Below are 20,421 nucleotides of genomic sequence, written 5' to 3' on the forward strand. Positions count from 1 at the left end.
ACACCCCTGACTGTGCCCTTGATGCCTCCCAGCGTGTGCCTCCTCCCCAACGTGTGCCTCTCCTTCTTTTCTGACTCTTCTCCCCTCCCCATGCAGGAGCGACTAAGGCACATTGGGCCCGAGGAGTTTGTCCAGGCTTTTGTGAACAAGGACCCCCTGGCAGGCACAAAGGTAAAAGGTTCTTGGGAGAGCTGAGAATACAGTGGCCTCTACCCAGTGGTGGCCACGAGGTGGGAGATCTCACGGACATCAGCTGGGGAAGCCTTGATGCTGCCCGGAGCAGAATGGAGAGCATCCAGCCTTTCCAGCTCAGATGTCCAGCACAAGAGTCCCAGAAAGCCCAGGGGACTGGCTAGACATACCCACCAGATCACTCACCCAACCAGGGTGGAGGGAGAGTCGGGAAGCCCACTGTCACCTTGAGTCAGGCTTCAATGCAGGGTAGAGAGAAGATACAAGGTGCACCTAGCATGGTCAGACCTGAGGGTCCTCCTTGTGCATTTCGGCAGGCGCTGGTGCCCTCTAGCGGCTATGATGGGAAGTGCTGACTGGTGCTCATTGCTTGAAAAGATTGGGAGGGTAGAGCCACACTAGCATTGAAAGCTAGTTTATTTTTCCTCCTAGGGCCCCAGCCACAGAAGGAGGGCATCTAACCAATTGGCTAGATCCAGTCAGAACTGGAAGCATCTGTCATTTATTGCCCCGCCTGAGAGAGAGAGAGAGAGAGAGAGAGAGAGAGAGAGAGAGAGAGAGAAAGAGAGAGAGAGAGAAGAGAGAGAGAGAGAGAGAGAGAGAGAGAGAGAGAGAGAGAGAGCGCAAATTAAATGCTGTAATGGGAATTGCTCTTTTTAAGCCGCCCATACTTTTGGTAAAGATCACAGGACTTTACTAGGCAGATGAACAATTGCGTCCACTATGCAGATGTGCGTCTTCAGGCTAGGAGCTGGAGCTCAAGGGCAGAACCATTTCCTCCCACTCAGGAACCCCCTAGGTCCATTCTAGTGCCAATCCCTGAAGGGAAGGGAGGGGGATCGAATCTCACAGGTATGTAGTTGAGAATTTGAAATACTTGACATTCTTATGAGATACCTGTCCATATTCTTGTTAGGTGCAAGTGCTAATTTTTAAATATTCATTGTAACACGAGATCCAAAAATATATCAGTGACCTTTCCATACACCGTGATGTCCACTGGACTGTAACACACCTTGAATATGTGATCTTATAGCACCATACATCATTTTAAAAAAACACAGAGACGCTGAGTAGAGCAGATCTCCCCACTGTTGGGTTGAAAATCTGAGGAAAACCCTGAGGCTGTCAAGCTCACAGAGGTGGGTGAGGGCTTTGTAAATTCCCAATTTTCTCTTGAAAGCTTGAACTTCTTCATTGGCAACAAATGCTGTGAATTGTTTTCTTGGAAGTGACGGGCTTCTTATTCATTTTCAAGGCAAGATCAGCCAAATGCTGAAGTCTGAACAATGGGAGTTTCTCTGTCATTCTTCAAGTCAAAATAGTATTCAGTGAAAACCAGTGGTCAGTTCAGGTGCTCGCTCTTAAGACAGCAGGTTTTAGGGTTTTTTTTTTTGTTTGTTTGTTTTGTTTTGTTTTTGTTTTGTTTTGGCATGTCAATTCTGTAACTGACAGTACTGACTAGGACTTTGGGGGAGGGGGAGGCTAGGGGTTAACCCAGAGCCTCTTGCATGCTAGGCAACTGAGCCACCACGTGGTGCTGGGAGCTTCTAGCAAGTGCTCTTAACCACTGAGCAACCCCACCAGCCCCTGAAATAATATTTATTTTTACTTCTGTGGCAGCATAAAATAGAAATTCCACTGGTATAAGAGGACAGGAATAGTCTATAGATCCCCCTCCATACCCCAAGTCTCTGAAGTGCTAAGACTGTTACTTAATGCAGGAAACCCCTGCTTGATTTTACTTATAGCATCAGCTTGCACCCCAGGACCATGTTATGCAGAAGTGTTGAGAAATGACACCCTTCTTTTCCTAGTTTTAAAAGGACCACTTTTAGCAGGCCGTGCTAGAGTGCTTGCTATTAGAGGATTTCTTCAAGTATCAGAAAGGTGCCTTGCTTCTTAATGTGTCAAGAGGTCTCACATCGGATTCTTTCTCTGGTTCTATTGCCCCGCATAGATTAAAGGCAGTAGAGATAGTCTCAGATGTGCCGATATGCATCGACATCACATTAACGAAAAGGATCCAACACGTGTGTCCTCTTGGACTTTGGCCAAGAGCCAGCCCAGATATGAATTCTCCTACCCTTCTCCATGTGTCTTCTGTCTCTGTGTGGCTTACGGTTTCTGTCCTGCCTGCAATCTGTCCGTCTGTCAGATGTGTCTGAATCTGTGCCTTCCTGAATGCTGTCTTTGTGAATCTGTCCCTAACAAAGGGCTTGGCTCTCCTCTATTAGACAGCTTTACAGGAGGAAGGCACGATGACTGCCTCACAGAAATACTTTAACGGTTTTACATGGAGTAAAGCTACCCGTTCCAACCTTCCCAGATAACAAGAGGTCCTGCAGACAGTCTATCTTTGTGCTCTTTCCAGAACTGGTGGCAGATAGTTATTGTACAAGGTCTCTTTTGTCCTGTTTGCTATTTTCAACAAATGGTTATCATAGCATACATTCAAGGGCACCACGCATTGCTCTGGGCCAGGGGCATGGAAGAAAAACACAATTCAAGATTAAAGCTTAGGCTGCAAAAACTGCTTCTGTGGGAAATCTCAGACAAAGATGGTTGTTACATTGCTCTCCCAGAGGTAGGTGGAACGGACAGGCTGAGCACACAGCAGGACACCAATCAGCCTTAGGACACCAATCAGCCTTAAGTGAGCTCAAGGTGTGTTACTGCCTTGGTTGTAAGGTCTAGCAAAAGCTCCCAACTCTTGGATGTAAGAGATATTGTCATAATAATGCATTGTCACAGAACTCACATGTTGCTCTCCTCTACACTACTGACGGTTTTTTACTAGCTTTGAAAGATCAATGTTGAATCTATCTTACGATTCTGAAATACGCAAACCAGGACAAACCTCTGTGTCTCCGTATCCCTGAGTCCTGGGTGCTGCTTTGTTTTGAGATTCTGCCACCATTACTCATGAGTGAGGCTGCATGGCTACTCCTCTGCCTGACACTATTTACAGCCCCTCTTACTCTTTCCTCTGTTGTGTGTCTTACTGTTGTGTGTGACTGGAATTGCCTATTGCTGGAGCATGGATCTGCTTTTGCCAGAGAAACCTCTGAGACTGAGTGTTCTCAGAGGAGTAACTTTCATTAACCCAGTCAAGTTTTTCTTCTTGGATTGTTTCTTTGTTTAATCTCACTGTTATTTAGTAACCATATGGCTGTTTAGGTTTTCTATCCTCTGCCCCAAAGCAATTCTGAGGATGGAACTTAGGAGGTTCCATAGCCTAAGCAGGACCTCTACCCTGGAGCTACACTCCCAAGTCTCCCATTTGCGTTTTGTTATTTTGTGACAGGCTCACTAACTAGTTCAGCTAGGCCTTGAACTTAGGCTCCCTCTGCCTCGGCCTCCTGGGTAGCTGAACTCTGTCTGCTTTTCTCTTTTCTCTTAAGTTACTTTGTAACTTTTTATATTGTCTCAATAACTTAACCTTTTCCCTTAAATTTTCCTGTTTACAGATACAGAGTTACTCACCGACAACTATCCTTTTAGATTTCTGCATCCATGTCGGAGTCCCATTACTAGTCTTTGTGATTTATTTCTGTCTCTTCATCAATATAACAATCACATCACTGGGATTCCAAGTGAATGCGACCAAGCTTGGTGTGTGCCTGTGCATGAGCATGCGTGCTTGTGCATGTGTCTGTGCTTGAGTGTATGTATGCATGTGTGTGTGTGTGAGTGTGTGTGTGCTTGAGAGTGTGTGTGTGCTTGAGTGTATGTGTCCTTGAGTGTGAGTTTGAGTGTATTGTGTGCTTGAGTGTGTGTGTGTGAGTGTGTGTGTGCTTGAGAGTGTGTGTGTGCTTGAGTGTATGTATCCTTGAGTGTGAGTTTGAGTGTATTGTGTGCTTGAGTGTGTGTGTGTGAGTGTGTGTGTGCTTGAGTGTGTGTGTCCTTGAGTGTGTGTTTGAGTGTATTGTGTGCTTGAGTGTGTGTGTGTGTGTGTGTGTGTGTGTGTGTGTGAGAGAGAGAGAAAGAGAGAGATTCTGGGCATCAGACTCAGGTCTTCATGTTTGTCTGGAAAGCACTTTACCTAATGAGTCACCTCCTCAGTCCTAACTCCATATTTTGAAGACATGTTACTTAGCACAAACGTGATATTTTCCTAATGAATTGAACCTCTTATCACTGTGTGGTTACCCTTTACTTATTTCTATAGTGCTTTTCCCTCAGAATATTTTTTTTGCCTTAAAACCTTTCCAACTGTCACAGGTCCTCCCTTATCTTCAATGGGGCTCTGTCCTGATAAGCCCACCATAATGCTGAAAAGTCTTAGTTGAACCCTCAAAGTTGGAATCCTCCGAATAGCTGAGTGATATTTGCCAAATGAGCAATTTCCTACTTCTCTTTTATTTACATCCTGGACTTAGATTTGACTGTAGTTGCTGATCTGCAAGGGTCGGTCCTCACCTACCCCTGTGGTATTTGGCATCATCTTCCTTGACTTCCTGTTTCTTTTTCTCTCCTTTCTTTACCTTTTTTCCATCTATCTCTTCTACTCATTGAATTTATCCTGGTAGTTTTAACATTCACATTTCTTTACCTTAAATTTAATCATTTAAACAATGGTCCATGAATTTACAATACATAGAATGTTCAGCATAGATTGAATTTTTCCCCAAATATTTATTACTCAGGAAAAGATTCAAATGGAAATCTATACATATAGATACACATACAAACATACATACATACATACATAGAGTTGATTTTGTTATTCCCATTAATTATGTTCTAGAACACCAACACGAATGTCAAATTAGCAAATCCTAAGCCATTGCTCCTGGGGGGGAATGCAGCATCAGGTTCTGTTCTCAATATTTTCTACAAGCAATCAACACCTAGCCGTGGTTCTGTGCACATGTGTAAAAGACACCAGTCTAATGTGCATTACTGACTACACTGAACTTAGTAATGCACAGTAATACACACACACACACACACACACACACACACACACACACACACACACTGGCTGAACATTCTATGTATTGTAAATACATGGACCATTGTTTAAATGATTAAACTTAAGGTAAAGAAATGTGTATGTTAAAACTACCAGGATAATCTTGTCAATGAGTAGAAGAAGTAAATGGAAAAAAGGTAAAGAAAGGAGAGAAATGGCCAGGCCAACTCATGCCTGGGTCTGAGATGGAGCTCAGGAGTAGAATGCTTGCCTAGCATGAATTTAATCCCCAGAGCCACATAAAGAAAATATTTATCTGTGTATGTATCTAATCTGTCTACCTACTCGTCTGTCTCTGGATCTATCTGTCCATGCACTTGTCTATCTATCCATCTCTCTCTATTTGGCTATCCGTGTCTGTAGAAGTCATAGATAAATGAGAGCTATCTAGTACACGTTTTCTCTGTAGGAGACACCATAGCCTTTGTGTGCTTTAGAAATAAAATATATCACTCCAGTATTATTCTTGGAATCCTTTCAAAACATGGAAACCGTTCTCCAAAGAAAACAAAAAAAGGAAAGCGAAGAGATACTAAACAGAGGCAGGGGGAAGGATCCTTGCACACAATATGAGCAGAAACAAGACACAGCAGCTGTATTTAGTTCAGTCTTAGCTGGAAATGCTCATGCAAATGGCTCCGATATTTTGGCTTGCTGTGCCTGCACACCATTGAACGGAAAAGCAATACAAGCTATTGGAAGAGGGGGGGAAAGTAGTACACAAATTTGTAAATACAGAATCTATGGGTAATATTGGTTCTGTGTATATACTCATAATATTAAAGTACAGCTTCATTAATTGATATACTTGTACATCATCTGGTGGTGTGGATGGACCCAAGGACCTCCCCCACATCATGAGTGTGCAGTCTACTGCAGGGCTCTATACCCAACTCTCCTCTTTGCCTTCTCCTGCCACTGTGATTCTGCGGATAAGCCCAGGACCTCCAGACTCCAGGAAGACGACCAGGAGGTTTCACATCAGATCATTGTGTTTCTGGTTGACTTCGAGATTTTTCCATTGTCCGGGTTCTTTATAGTGACTATGACCTGTTTCTGTGCTCTAAAAAGTTATCAGCAAGGAGACTCAGCCTGCATGTCTTTCCTAGCCCCGCTTCAGTGACAAGACGAACAACGTTGAGGCCTACGTGAAGTGGTTCAACAGACTATGCTACCTGGTAGCAACGGAAATCTGCATGGTGAGTAAAGCCAGCTTGGCCCTGCCTGCCAGCCAGAGGCTACCTGGGGATGTATCTAATCCCAACCTTCCCAAGCCCAGGGGCTTGGCTGGACCATTGGACCAGACCAGGTTCACCTCTTCCCTCAAGTGATTGTCCCCTGTAGATGATTTGCTGAGGACTGAGGGCTGGCTGCTGTGTGCCTCAATCTGGGCCTGTCTGCCTCAGGCAGCTGGGGTGTGTAGCTTACTTGGGGCTTGGAGATAAAAAGGGTCTAACCTTTAAGAATTGAGAAATTGCATGTTAAAAGTCCAGGCCAATATCCAGAGATCCATCCCATGATCAGCTTCCAAACGCTGACACCATTGCATACACTAGCAAGATTTTGCTGAAAGGACCCAGATATAGCTGTCTCTTGTGAGACTATGCCAGGGCCTAGCAAACACAGAAGTGGATGTTCACACTATTGACATATATTGAATGGACCACAGGGCCCCCAATGGAGGAACTAGAGAAAGTAACCAAGGAACTAAAGGGAACTGCAACCCTATAGGTGGAACAACAATATGAACTAAGCAATACCCCGGAGCTCTTGTCTCTAGCTGCATATGTGTCAAAAGATGGCCTAGTGGGCCATCACTGCAAAGAGAGGCCCATTGGACTTGCAAACTTTATATGCCCCAGTACAGGGGAATGCCAGGGCCAAAAAGGGGGAGTGGGTGGGTAGGGGAGTTGGGGGGGGGGCTGGGGACTTTTTGTATAGCATTGGAAATGTAAATGAGCTAAATACCTAATAAAAATGGAAAAAAAAAAAAGTCCAGGCCAACGATGAGATTGGAAATAAATCTATTCCTAAATCTTTTCTTTATTTAATACCAGGCCCCAATTACTTTCTAAAATTTGTGTTTTCAGTGTAATCTAAAGCCATGCTGTTGTTTGCGTAGTTAGTGAATGATACTTGCAGGGGCAGCAGGTGATCGCTACAGGCTCCACTGTGTCTATTGACCTTGTTTTGCCTGTGTTTGTTTATTCGGTGTTCTGAAGGATACACACAATTTTCCCCAAACCATCAATCACTGGTGCGCACATTTCATCTGTTATTTTCTGAATATAAAAAGATGATGGGCCAAGATTTTTAAAAAGCTGAATTCCAAAACAAGTCCAGACTAGTGGCTGCTTCTGTCACAGGAAGCTCTGTCACCCTAGTGTTAGACACATTGTCACTGAGGTGAGGTGCCTGGCCAAACCCTGCCTGTCATCTACCCTTCCATTAAACCAAGGACACTGTCCTCCGGACATACATCTTCATCCTCGGGCCATGCTTCTCAGCCTTCCTAATGCTGACCCATTAATACAGCTCCTGTTGTGGTAATCCCCCAACCATAAAATTATTTTTTTTGCTATCTCATAATTATAATTTTGCTATTGTGATGAATCATGATATAAATATCTGAGATGCAGGATATGATATTTTACCCCAGTGGGTCACGACCCACAGGTTGAGAACCACTGTCCGGTTGCACACTGTGACAGACTGGCTAGTTAGGCTCACAGGATGCAGGTGCTGAGCCAGAGCCTGGGGTCAAGGGTCAATGCTCATTAGGGGTCAGCAGCTGAGAAGAGAACAGGGCAGTCAGGTTTGTGCTAAGGGAGAAACTGACCTGTGGTGTTCATAACAGACTGACACGGTCGGCTTTTCTCTAAACATCACCTGGCTCCGTCACCGTCATCGGTTAGTGTTGCTATTTGAAGGACAGGATTAAGCCTCAGGTGGGAGGCTCTCTGCAGCAGAGAGGACTCCTTGGGGGAGGGGCTGTGGTGGTGCACCTACAGTGTCACTTCCTGGTGGCTAGAGAGACAATGGTGTGGCTACACAAGAAAGATGCGCCAGAATTGTACTGGCCTGAGCCTGTTCCCACATTCCCATCACTGTATGCTGCATCTGCTACAAAGGGTCGCAAGACCCTGGACCTTGGGCTTCTCAGCTGTGGAATGGGTTCTGAGAAGAACAGGAGAGCCAGGCTGGTTGATTGGGGTGTTTGAAGAGGGAGGAACACATGCCCACTGAAGCTCGGTTGTCCTTTCCGCAGCCAGCCAAGAAGAAGCAGAGAGCGCAGGTGATCGAGTTCTTCATCGATGTGGCCCGAGAGTGCTTCAACATCGGCAACTTCAACTCCCTCATGGCCATTATCTGTGAGTGAACTTGCCCAGGCCTCGAATACCCTGTGTGAGGACCGCCAGACAGGTGAAAGTGGACACGGCTGGCAGGAGGGGGTGCACGTCTAGGGTCTTCTCTGCAGTGAGTGGCTGTGGGCTAGGTGGCCAGCTCCAGAGGCTGATGATGGAGGTGTTCCATCTGAAGCAAGGTCAACCTCCAAGGGGTGCATTTGAAGAGTCTGGCAGTGTGCACCCACAGACAGAGGATGGGACCAAAATAAGTATTGATGCTATCTATGGTGGGCCCGTGTAGGTGGCTCAGTCAGAGTTACATGCACCCAAGTCCACCTCAGTACAGTGTACACCAGTACCCTGCCCTCTCAGCTACCCTTCAGCCACCTTCAGGGCACACCAAGGCCACTCTTCCTATGGGGCTGCCCAGGCTGAAGGAGCCCGCCCAGCTCTATTTACCTTCTTCCAGCTGGCATGAACATGAGCCCTGTCTCCAGGCTGAAGAAGACTTGGGCCAAAGTGAAAACAGCCAAATTCTTCATTCTGGAGGTAAACGGGGTTGCTGGCCCAAGGGTTGTGGCCATCTGATCCCTGAATATGGCTACTCCAATGTCTCCCTGTCTCCTTCCAGCACCAGATGGACCCAACAGGGAACTTCTGCAACTATAGGACAGCCCTGCGTGGGGCAGCCCACCGCTCACTCACTGCTCACAGCAGCAGGGAGAAGGTAGGAAAGAGCCTTCGCAGCTTAGAAGTTTCAGCCTTTATAGCTCTGCCCATATTATTTCAGGTGGGCCATATCAATATACTCTTCAGCTTTCTGTCACTGTAATCAAATACCTGACACAACCAAGTTATAACGCGAAAAGGTTCGATTTTTGCCTGCAAGCCCCAGAGGTTTCGGTACTTGATTGGTTGACTTTGTTGCTGTGGGCCTTTTATGGCTAAGACACATGATAAAATGAAATTGCTCACTTGATGGTAGGGGAGCCAAAAAGAGGAGAAAAAAAAAACACCCTCAGAATTCAAAGGCATGTCCCCAGTGACTAAAGATCTCTTGCTCACTAAACTCCATCTCCTGATGTTTCCCCGGCCTCCCACGAATACCTCCCTGGCTTCCAAGTCATAGTCATAGGGACCTTTGGAAAACACATGATCCAAACTGTAGCAATCAGGAATCTGATGGACCAAATCACCTGGCCCAGTCCCTGCCCTAGTAAGCCTGCTGCAGCTAGGAGCCAGGACAGTAGAAAGCCAGACAGCAAGGGCAGGAAATTCTCTCCACTGAGCATCTAGAACAGGTAGGCTCCATGATTCCCAGCCTTCCACTTAACTCTGATGGGCTTCAGCATCCCCATCTGCCAAATTGGAGAATTTGCTGAGCCCCATGAGAATTCTTCACCCTTCTGTTGCACTGTGGGGCCGTAGCAGAGCCAGGTATCAAGCCCCATGCTGCACAGCTTTGAATACCCTGGCCTTGTTATACTGCATCGGCTGCTTTGCTGAGCCCAGGACACAAGTGGTGCTATGTTTTAGCCTCAGGGGTACTGGCTCCCAGCTTACGAGTCAGACTCTAGGGTGGACTGTATAGAAGCCTGGCTGACACCTCTGAGAAGTGACTTGGAGAAGTCACTTGCAACAGAGGATTTCTGCAGGGGTTTTCTCCCATCCTCACTGATGCTGGGTGACCATGGGGCAGGGTGGCACTTCATGTGCCTGTACTCTGAGCCCCCCTCTAGCTCTGTGCTCCTCGGGGCTGTTCCTTTACAATGATCCGCACCTTCTCCCTTCTAGATCGTCATCCCCTTCTTCAGTCTGCTCATCAAGGACATTTACTTCCTCAATGAGGGCTGTGCCAACCGCCTTCCCAATGGGCATGTCAACTTTGAGGTGAGTCCACGGGCTTTCAATGATGCCAGTAAGTGAGACAGCTGCTAAATGTTTCCAGCATAAACAAGGGAGGCAGCTAAAGAGATGCCGCAGCATGAAGTGAGGCAAGCAGGAGGACCCAAGTCCTGCCCCTAGAACCATGGGAAGAAACGCTGGGTTTGTTGGAACCCGTTTATAATCCCAGTCCTGGGAGGAGGAGAGACGTGGATTTCTGAGTGTCTATGGACAGTCAGCCTAGCTTAATTCATTAGTTCTAGGCCAGTGAGAGACTCTTGTCTTTTGTTTGCTTGCTTGCTTGCTTGCTTTGTTTTGATTTTCCAGACAGTGTTTCTCTGTGTAGCCCTGGCTGTCCTGGAACTCAGAGATCCACCTGCCTCTACCTCCCAAGTGCTTGGATTAAAGGTGTGTGCCTCCATGCCCAGCTGAAAGACCCCATCTTTTGTTGTTGTTGTTTTGTTTTGTTTGTTTGTTTGTTTGTTTGTTTGTTTGTTTTTCGAGACAGGGTTTCTCTGTGTAGCCCTGGCAGTCCTGGAACTCACTCTGTAGACCAGGCTGGCCTTGAACTCAGAAATCCACCTGTCTCTGCCTCCTGAGTGTTGGGATTAAAGGCGTGCGCCACCACGTCCGGCTGAGAGACCCCATCTTAAAAAGCATAATAGACAGTACCTGAAGTTGACCTCTGGCCTCTACTTCCCCAAGTGCACCTGTAGTCACACACACACACACACACACAGACAAAAGTTGCCAGCATGGGACTGCTAGCCCCTGGATAGCTAGATTCGTGGGGGCTGCAGGAGAGGCAGGGTGCAGCAGTTTACAGCCATTTCAGACTGGGGTCATCCAGGTCCCCTAGCATCAGCCAGAGGGAGAGGCCAAGGCTCAGGCCAACAAACACTCCATACCGGGCACTGTTCTCAGCACAGGGAGCTGAGCCATTTTGGTCCTTGAAGAGAAAGCCAACCCTGAAGATCTATAATGGCAGCTGGTGAGGTGCTTCAAAGACCACACAAAAGTACATGAGAAAACCAGGGCAGGTCCCAAAAAGGAGTGTCCCCAAGCTGCAGGGTGGAGGTGTGAAGCAGAAACCACAGAGGGCAGAAGCAAAGAGTTTCCCTCAGCTCCCCAGCCTTATTAGATGTCCTTCAGGAAGTTCCTATGCCCTCCTAAGCAGAGAGACCCCCATTTGCTGGGGTTCCCACAGCAGACCAGGCATTGGTCACTCACTCAGAGAACCCGAGTTCCTGGACACTTCAGAAGAGCCCACCCACATACTGATGTGGTGGGTGGGCTCTGCAGACAGAGTCCAGCAAACAGCAAGACATGAAGTTCAGTGGGACCTTTCAAACCTCCTGGGGCCCACTTAGCCTTCTACTCTAACAAACATAAATCCTGGACCTAGTATTTGCTCTAAAGCAGTGGTTCTCAACCTGTGTCACAGCCCCTTTGGGAATTGAACAATCCTTTCTCAGGAGTCTCCTTTAGACCACCAGAAAACTGGTATTTGCATTATGATTCCTAACAGGAGCAAAATTACAGTTACGAAATAGCAATGAAAATAATTTGACGTTTGGGGCCCCACAGCATGAGGAACTGTATTAAAGGGTCGCAGTGTTGGGAAGGCTGAGACCACTGCTCTGTAGGAAGCCCATTCCCCTACTTCTGTCAGTGGGGCCACAGCTGTGGCTACACAGAGGTCCTGGAGGCTGTCAAGAACTCTGTGAGTGTCCCCAGCTGATGAGGACCACAACTCAAGTCTGGGCTCTTTGGCCTATACCTGGTATCTGCACAGATTCCAGGTGACACACAGGCCTGGTTGTCCCAAAGTTGGCAGATCCAGAGGACTGTCTAGGCCAGCATGTGGTCCCAGGGTCTTACCTAGGGGCCACATAGATGAGCCCAGGGACCTGCGATGGGTTTTTTTCTGTTGGTGACCCTGACACATAAATGAGAGTGAAGACTCCATCATTTCTTCTTGTTGTTCCAACTGGTCCTTAGAGTCAGAGCTGTGGGAGACTGTGAGCCACTCATGTGTCCTTAGAGTCAGAGCTGTGGGAGACTGTGAGCCACTCATGTGACCACATGCGGAGGGAGCATGTGGTAGGGACTAGACCTGCCTACTAGGACTGATTGAGGGGATGAAACAGGGCAAGCTCTCCAGCCCAGACATGGCTTTGGACGTTGTCCTACCTTCTTTACTGTATCTGTGATAAAATACGCTGACAGAAACAAAGGAGAAAGGGTTTTGTTTGGCTTACGGTTCCAAAGGGTTGAGAGTCCATCACGGAGGGCAGAGCAGGAAGCTGGCTGACACACACACACAGCGTATCTGCACTCAAGAAGCGCCATCCAAACAGCAAGTGGGACCAGGCTGTCAACCCTCCAAGGTCACCCCCAGTGACATACTTCCTCAGCAAATCTCCACCTCCCAGAGGTTTCATAACCTTCCAGCAGTGTCACCAGTTGGAGAAGCCTGCTGAGGGCATTTCACAGTCAAACGTAGCTGGCTGCTATGTGTTTAAAGTCCTTTTGAAAGTTAGCAGACTTTTAAATTTTAAACACATATGTCGTCAGCCCTCTGTTTCCATGGGTTCTGCATCGGTGGATGGAAAATATTTCTTATTTACATCTGTACTGAAGACACACAGACTGGTTTGCTTGTCACTGTTCCCAGAACAATGAACACAGACTCCATTTGCATAGCATTACGTCATACTAGGTGTTAGGAGGAACCTGGAGATGGTTTAAAGCATGCAAGAGAAGCTATCTCTGTGACATGGAAATAAATACACATTTTAAAAAGGGACAAGAGGCTCTGTGGTTTGGGGAGGGATAAAGGGAGCCTAGAACCAATCGCTTGTGCATATTAAAAGATGATTCTAAGCTGTACAGCAGTGGTGCATACCTTTAATCCCAGCACTCAGAAGGCAGGCAGATTTCTGTGAATTTGAGGCCAGCCTGGTCTACAGAGCGAGTTCCAGGACAGCCAGGACTATGCAGAGAAACCCTGTCTCAAAATAACAGCAACAACAAAAAATGATTCTATTTGAAAATACACTTAAAAGAATTTACTTAGGGCTGTTGAGATGGCTCAGTGGATGAAGGTGCTTGCTGCCAAGCCTGTGGGCCTGAGTTCCATCCCTAAGATATACAGGGTAAAAGATAGAACTGATTCCTGCAAGCTGTCCTCTGACCTCCGCCTGTGCGCCAGTGCATGCATATGCCTACACATATGTGTACAATAGAATGTCACAGATCTTTAGAAAGAATTTAGAAAGAATTTACTTGGGCTTCATAGATGAAGCAGCAGTTGAGAACACTGCTCTTCCACAGTCCCCCAGTTCAGTCCCCAACATCATGTTCAGGAGGCTCACAGCTGCCTCCAACTCCAGCTCCAAGGGTCAGAGCACCCTCTGCTGGCCTCTGTGGGCATCTGCACTCATGTTCATATACCCACATGTATACACATAATTAAAAATAATGCAAATCTTTTTAAACTACTTTTTTTTTCGAGACAGGGTTTCTCTGTGTAGCCCTGGCTGTCTTGGAACTCACTTTGTAGACCAGGCTGGCCTTGAACTCAGAAATCTGCCTGCCTCTGCCTCCCAAGTGCTGGGATTAAGGGTGTGTGCCACCACACCAGGCAATTTTATCTAAATAGATTTACTGAACTGCATTTACATCACCCTATAAGTCAACCAGCTTGTGTCACTTTTTCTCAAAGAAAAACACAAAAATAAATTCAAATAAAGCTATTTGCATTCTTGCTACATTTAGGCAAAGGCTAGGGGCAGCCAGGTATGGGGGTACACACCTTTCATTCAAGCATTTTGGAGTCAGAGGCAGGAGGATCTCTATGAGTTCGAAGCTAACGTGATGTACACAGGTACTTCCAGGCCAGCCCTGGCTACGTGGTGAGACACTGTCTCAAAAAGCTGTGAGCCAATGGCTGCCACCCCTTGGTGGGGATGCTGGGAGCCTAAGGTGACAGGTGTCCCAGATTCTAAAAGGGATACTTGGCAAGTTTCTCACAGAACACTCAGCATCCTTCCTAGGTTCTGCTGCCACCTATGGTCCCATGTTCCTTCTCAGATCTGCAAGAAGGGTGATGACCCAAGGGATCTTGCTCACTTTGCTCCTTTTTGTGTCTCTGTAAACCTGACAGAAATTTCTGGAACTGGCCAAGCAGGTTGGAGAATTCATTACTTGGAAACAAGTGGAATGTCCTTTCGAGCAAGATCCGAGCATCACCCATTACCTGTACACTGCCCCCATCTTCAGCGAAGACGGTAAGGTGGGCCCATGGCCTCAACACCCAGGCAATAGGACTGTCCCATGGTCTCTTAGTCACTATGCAGGGACACCAGGGCTGGAGTACATCTCACACATACTTGCTGGGCCCAGCGTGGAATAGAGAAGGTATATATTCCCTTGTCTGAGAAGCACCCAGTTGCACACTCCTAAGGAGTACTAGACCAACTCAACAGCTTGCAGGCTAGCTAGCACCTCAAGGAGACCTGAGTTCAATTCTTCCATGAACATGGTTTGATTATTGTTGGCCATTCTAAACATGAACAGCCTATCTATCTGCCATGAGCGTGCTGTGTTACAAGAATAAGGGAGGACGGTTGTCTTTCCACAGTGTCAGAGTCCTAAGCTATATGGGAGAGAAGTAGAGTAGGGCATAGCTCCGCTTCAGCACCAACGTCCTCTGGTTTCCTCATTAATCAAAACTTAGCGGGGGTGAGCACTAGGGTTCACACGAGGAGACCTGAGTGCCGGCTTGGGTACAGGTTTTCCACAGATGGTGCATGTGTGGTGGGTGTGATCCACACCGGCACGAGACATTGATTTCTGGAAACTGTGGAACCCACGGCCTCATGCACCACTGGGCAAGTGTCGTAACACTGAGCTATATCCCCAGGCCTCTTCTTTATTTTTGAACTTGAAGCAGGGTCTCACTAAGTTGCCCAGGATGACTTTGAACTCATTTTGTAGCCCAAGCAAACCTGACCTTGTGGTCCTTCTCCACCAGCCCCCAAAGCAGCTGAAATTACAGCTTGGAACACCAGGTCTAGCTTGTTAAGCACACTGCCTTAGCTGCAACAGTTTCACTTTGCAGGGCTTTATTGGGCCATAGCCATGACATAACCCAGGAAGCGTCTGTGTAGACAAAGAGGTCTTGGTTTGGGGTTTGCTTGCTTCGCTCTTTGTGGTTACCTAGATAATTGTTTTCTTTTGTTTGTTGAAGTAGAACCTCACTATGTAGCTCAGGTTAGCCTAGAACTTACATAGCCTGGACTAACTCCAAACTCACACTCGGGTCCCCCAGTGTTGGGATTATAGTCAGAGTGCCCAATGGACCAAGAGCTTCTTATAAAACTAAGAACCATTAACATTATATAACCAAGAAATTGCACTCCTGGGCATTGATTTATTTTAGATAAATGATATCCATGCTCACTGAGATACAAACAAACAGTCAGTATCCTTTGTAACCACCTCAAACTGAAAACAACCCCAGTGTCTGTCAGTGGGTGAATGGTTAAATGAACTGTGATATGCCCCTACATGCCACCCACGGATGAGTCTCCAGTCTATTCATATATATACATATACATATACATATACATATACATATACATATACATATATATGACTATATAATTTTCTTCAAATTACTAAAGAAAGAAATGGAGGCCAGGCAGTGGTGGTGCATGCCTTTAATCCCAGCACTCGGTAGGCAAAGGCAGGCAGATTTCTTAGTTCGAGGCCAGCCTGGTCTACAGAGTGAGTTCTAGGACAGCCAGGGCTACACAGAAAAACCCTGTCTTGAAAAACAAAAAACAAACAAACAAACAAACAAGAAGGAATGGGGAACAGATTAGTGATTGTCAGAAGTTAAGAAAAGGGAGAGCAGCTGGGATGTAGCGTGATGGTAAAATGTTGCCCTGGGTTCAATCCCCAACATCACAGAAAGAAAAGGGGGGGGGAGTATAAGGGTGAGGAGGGTAAAGGAAAACCATGGGGCAATGAAGGAAGTGGCTGTGACTCTAAACAGGCACTTTTGCCATGGATGCTCTGGTCCTTATGGAAATGTCCTGTGCCTAAACTCCACCCATGTCATTGTCCTAATTATGGACTGTACCAGGGTACTTCAATTCATGGTGGAATTGCATCCCTGTAAACCCATCCTACGTTGGAAATACCATCAGTCAAAAACACATCTCTAGTACCCTAGCCTACAGATTGTCACAGCTTGGTCCAGCCTGCTGCTAATGTGCTTAGGATGTTCACGGTCCAGTAGAGCACAGTCATCTAACACAAAGGCAGCTTTTGCTTTTTGAGCTTTGTTTTGTTTTGTTTGAGACAGGGTCTCACTATGTACCCCCAAATGCCATGCAACTTTCTCTGTAGACCAGGCTGGCCTTGAACTCACAGAAATCTGACTGCCCCTGTTATCCGAGTGCTGGGATTAAAGATGAGCCACCATGCCTGGTCTAACATAACACATTATATCACTACATATGGAATAGCCCATGTTGTTTTTTAAATATGATACACTGTATATATTGGAGTCCCATGGCTGATAGGAAGTGGCTGCAGCCCACAGAGAGGAGTGCACTTCTTATGCTAACCAAGGGAAAACTCCAAATTCAAATTTCAGACTGTGTTATCTTCTAAATGTGTCACCTTACAGCATCATGAGGAGAAAACCTGAACATTAAACCATCGTGAGTGAAGGACGTGTTTTGCACATGGGCACTGCTGGGGGAAACTGGGTACAGGAGCCATGGAATCTCTGCGTGTTATTTTTTAAAATGGCCTGTGGACCGTGACCTCCAAATGAGACGTTTAATTCACAAACGAAAGGTCAAGTTCTGGGTAAAGAAGGAGTTGTGGTCACCCACCGTCAGTGCATAATTTCATTTTCGTTTTGGTTCAGGTTTGTATTTGGCTTCCTATGAAAGCGAGAGCCCAGAGAGCCAGACAGAAAAGGAGAGGTGGAAATCTCTAAGGTGGGTCTGTGCTCCAGGAAGGGGCATGCAAGATGGCTGGAGGGAGACAACTGGGCTACTTGAGACCGGGAGGAGCTGAGGGGCTTGGAAGGTATTGGCTTGTTAAGCTCCTCCCTGTGAGGAGGGAAGAGGCAGGCCAGGGACCAGAGGGATCAGGGCAGAACCCAAGTATTGGAAGGAGACTGAGCCAATGACCCCTAGTGCCTGGTTGCATCTCTGTGGGATGGTCAGGATGCATATCCCAGGGCCCGGACTGACTGACTGGCTGACTGACTGACTGGCTGACTGACTGACTGACTGACTTTGTTTGGTTGGTTGTTTGGTTGGTTGGTTTTGGTTTTTCAAGACAGGGTTTCCCTATGTGGCCCTGGCCATTGTGGAACTCACTCTGTAGACCAGGTTGGCCAAGATTCAACTGCCTTTGCCTTCTGAGTGCTGGGATTAAAAGGCATGTATCACCATTGCCTGGCTCTAGTCTGTATTTTTATGCCAAAAATAACAGATATGCACATGCATACACACACACACACACAGACACACACAGGCATACTACACACACATGCACACACACAGGCACACTACACATACACACACACACACATACATGGACATGCATGCACACACACTGCACACACATGCACACACACTGCACACACATGCACACACACACACGCACACACACAGGCATACTACACACACGCACACACACAGGCATACTACACACACACACACACACACACACACACGCACACACACACGCACATACACGGACATGCACGCGCACACACTGCACACACATGCACACACACACTGCACACACTACCTCCTGTTTGTTCAGCATGCTAACACAGCCGGATGGAAGCCCAAAGCAAGCAGTGAGCTTAGAGAGCTAAGCTGAAAGCATTTGCCACCTCTCTCTGGCCACCTCTATCGTGCTGAGAAGGTGGCCTCTGGTGAAGCATCTTGGCCATAGGAAGGGTCTTACCTTACTCTCCTATGTGTTTAAATCTGCAGATCTTCTATTCTGGGGAAGACATGAGAAGCCCTGACACAGAGGAAGAGAAAACAACGGAGCTGACACAGGCAGTCCCAACCCTGTCACAGACAGCCCAACGGGCAGAGGTTGACGCAAAGCCTCATTACTTTGCAAACCAGATGCTGTGGCCTGGTACCTGCCACAAAGGCCATGTGGGCACAGGAAACCTTTCTCGGGACCTCAGCCCCAGCTGACTTGGCAGGGCCTCCAAGAGCATGGGTGACATGCCTTGGGCAAACATTGCCTTTATGACCAAGTGGGTCACATAGTCAATCTGTCCATTCTGGACAGGGACACAGCACTACCTGGATGGCTGGGTGACTGCAATCACATGATCTTGTTGAGTGCCATGTGCTGTGGAGAGTGACACCACTGTCTGTCACCAGGTGGCTTGAGAGCCTCTGTAACTGCAGCAGGCATCGTGGCACAACATGAGATGTCCCTGCACCAGCCCTGAGCCCACGCTAGCCCCTGGCATTCTGCTGAGGGTCCCCAATCCTGTCCTTCCCAGAGGACTTGTTTCTGCAGTCACCATCTCCTTCTGCATCCTGCTGGTATCAGGATAGCCCTCTGGCGACAGCCGTGAAACAAGTCACTGAAACAAACCAGAGTCATGGAGTCGGCAATGTGTATATTACAACCTGCTGCCTAGCTCCCTTGTAAACTTTAGAGTTGGAGTAAACACATGTTTGTACGCCCGTCCTGCACATGAGTGTCCATATGTCTGATCCTTAGGCCCAAGATGAACTTCAACAGAGCAGGGTGCGGGGTTCCCGGATCATCCCTGGGAATGTAGTAATATACTTTTGGAACAGGGCGTGAAGCTGGAAGATGGCGCTCTCTCTCTCGGTGAAGTACCAACATGAGGACTTGAGGTTGGGTCCTCAGCAACTGTGTAAAAGCCAGGTGTTGGTGGAGCACATCTGTAGACCTGGTGTTGGGTGGGCAGAAATGCACAGCTCCCTGGAGCTCGCTAGCCAGCCAGTGACCAGTTGTTGAGCTCAAATGAGACCCTGTCTCTGTCCCTGCCTCCTGGCCACACAGACAACTTCAGGGGCCTGTGGGGAATCCTTAGAATTCTGAAAGGGTTCTGGCAGCATCCGGCCAAGATGGTCTTCTCTGCCTCCTGTAACTCCTCCCCCTCAGGTCCCCTGGGGTTTGGGGCATGCATCAGCCCTTGGGCCTTCATTGTACCCATTGACTTGTCTGCATCTAGCCTTCTGTGAACTCTGCCCAAGTGTCACTGTTTATAGTGTACATTGACACATTCCAAAGATGTGACTTTGACAGGGTGTCAGTCACTGTTTAACCATTTGACAAAATACTTGAAGAAGCTAACTTAATGAGGAGGTCTGGTTGGGTCACAGAAGGCCAGGGACACGGCACCTGAATTGACTCAGCTCTGGGAAGTGTCTTGCTGTGACATACAGGGCAGATTGCAATGTTGGAGGATTACGAGAGTAAAGGATTACGAACTCTACACAGTGCCCGAGAGCTCCTCCCCATAATCACCAAGAGGCCTCACAGAGAGAGTCATACCCTTGACTGCCACAGAGACCGAATTAGGATGTTCCTCTTAAAGCTCTTGAACCTGCTGGGGGGTGGGGTGGCACACACCTTTAACCCAGGCACTCAGAAGGCAAAAGCAGGCAGATCTCTGTGAGTTCGAGGCCAGCCTGATCTACAGAGCAAGTTCCAGGACAGCCAGGGCTACACAGAGAAACCCCGTCTTGAAAAACAACAAAACAAAACAAAAAGGTAGCTTTACACTCTGCAGTGCCAACATCCAGGTACCAAGCCTCTAACCCACGGAGCTCTGGGTGGTAACACAGTAGCCAAACCACAGTGGAGAGATGCCACCAAAATTACAAATGTTTGCTGCCTGTGGCTGCCACCCCTAGTGACTCATCTGGCCACTAGGCTCACAGACTTTTGCTGCAGAGCTGTTTGAGAGAGAAAAGA

The 20,421-nt window shown here is 47.4% G+C and overlaps 1 protein-coding gene across 5 annotated transcripts in view; it reads left to right on the forward strand.

Annotated features, from left to right (window-relative positions):
* Rasgef1c (RasGEF domain family, member 1C) overlaps window positions 1–19,166 on the forward strand; it is a 79,055-nt gene extending 59,889 nt beyond the window's left edge. For 4 of the 5 annotated variants that reach the window (XM_030246404.1, XM_030246405.1, NM_029004.1 and 1 more), the window contains 9 exons: window positions 97–171; window positions 6,280–6,369; window positions 8,439–8,541; window positions 8,987–9,066; window positions 9,149–9,244; window positions 10,312–10,407; window positions 14,570–14,693; window positions 17,351–17,423; window positions 18,438–19,166. In XM_030246404.1, the coding sequence (XP_030102264.1) occupies window positions 97–171; window positions 6,280–6,369; window positions 8,439–8,541; window positions 8,987–9,066; window positions 9,149–9,244; window positions 10,312–10,407; window positions 14,570–14,693; window positions 17,351–17,423; window positions 18,438–18,462 (762 nt within the window). In that variant the 3' untranslated portion in view covers window positions 18,463–19,166. The remainder of the gene's footprint in view (window positions 1–96; window positions 172–6,279; window positions 6,370–8,438; window positions 8,542–8,986; window positions 9,067–9,148; window positions 9,245–10,311; window positions 10,408–14,569; window positions 14,694–17,350; window positions 17,424–18,437) is intronic. The other variant, XM_006534378.3, reaches the window with a different exon arrangement.
* The last annotated feature ends 1,255 nt before the right edge of the window (window positions 19,167–20,421 follow it).

This window comes from Mus musculus, chromosome 11 (assembly GCF_000001635.26).
Source record: "Mus musculus strain C57BL/6J chromosome 11, GRCm38.p6 C57BL/6J".
Classification (NCBI taxonomy): domain Eukaryota; kingdom Metazoa; phylum Chordata; class Mammalia; order Rodentia; family Muridae; genus Mus; species Mus musculus.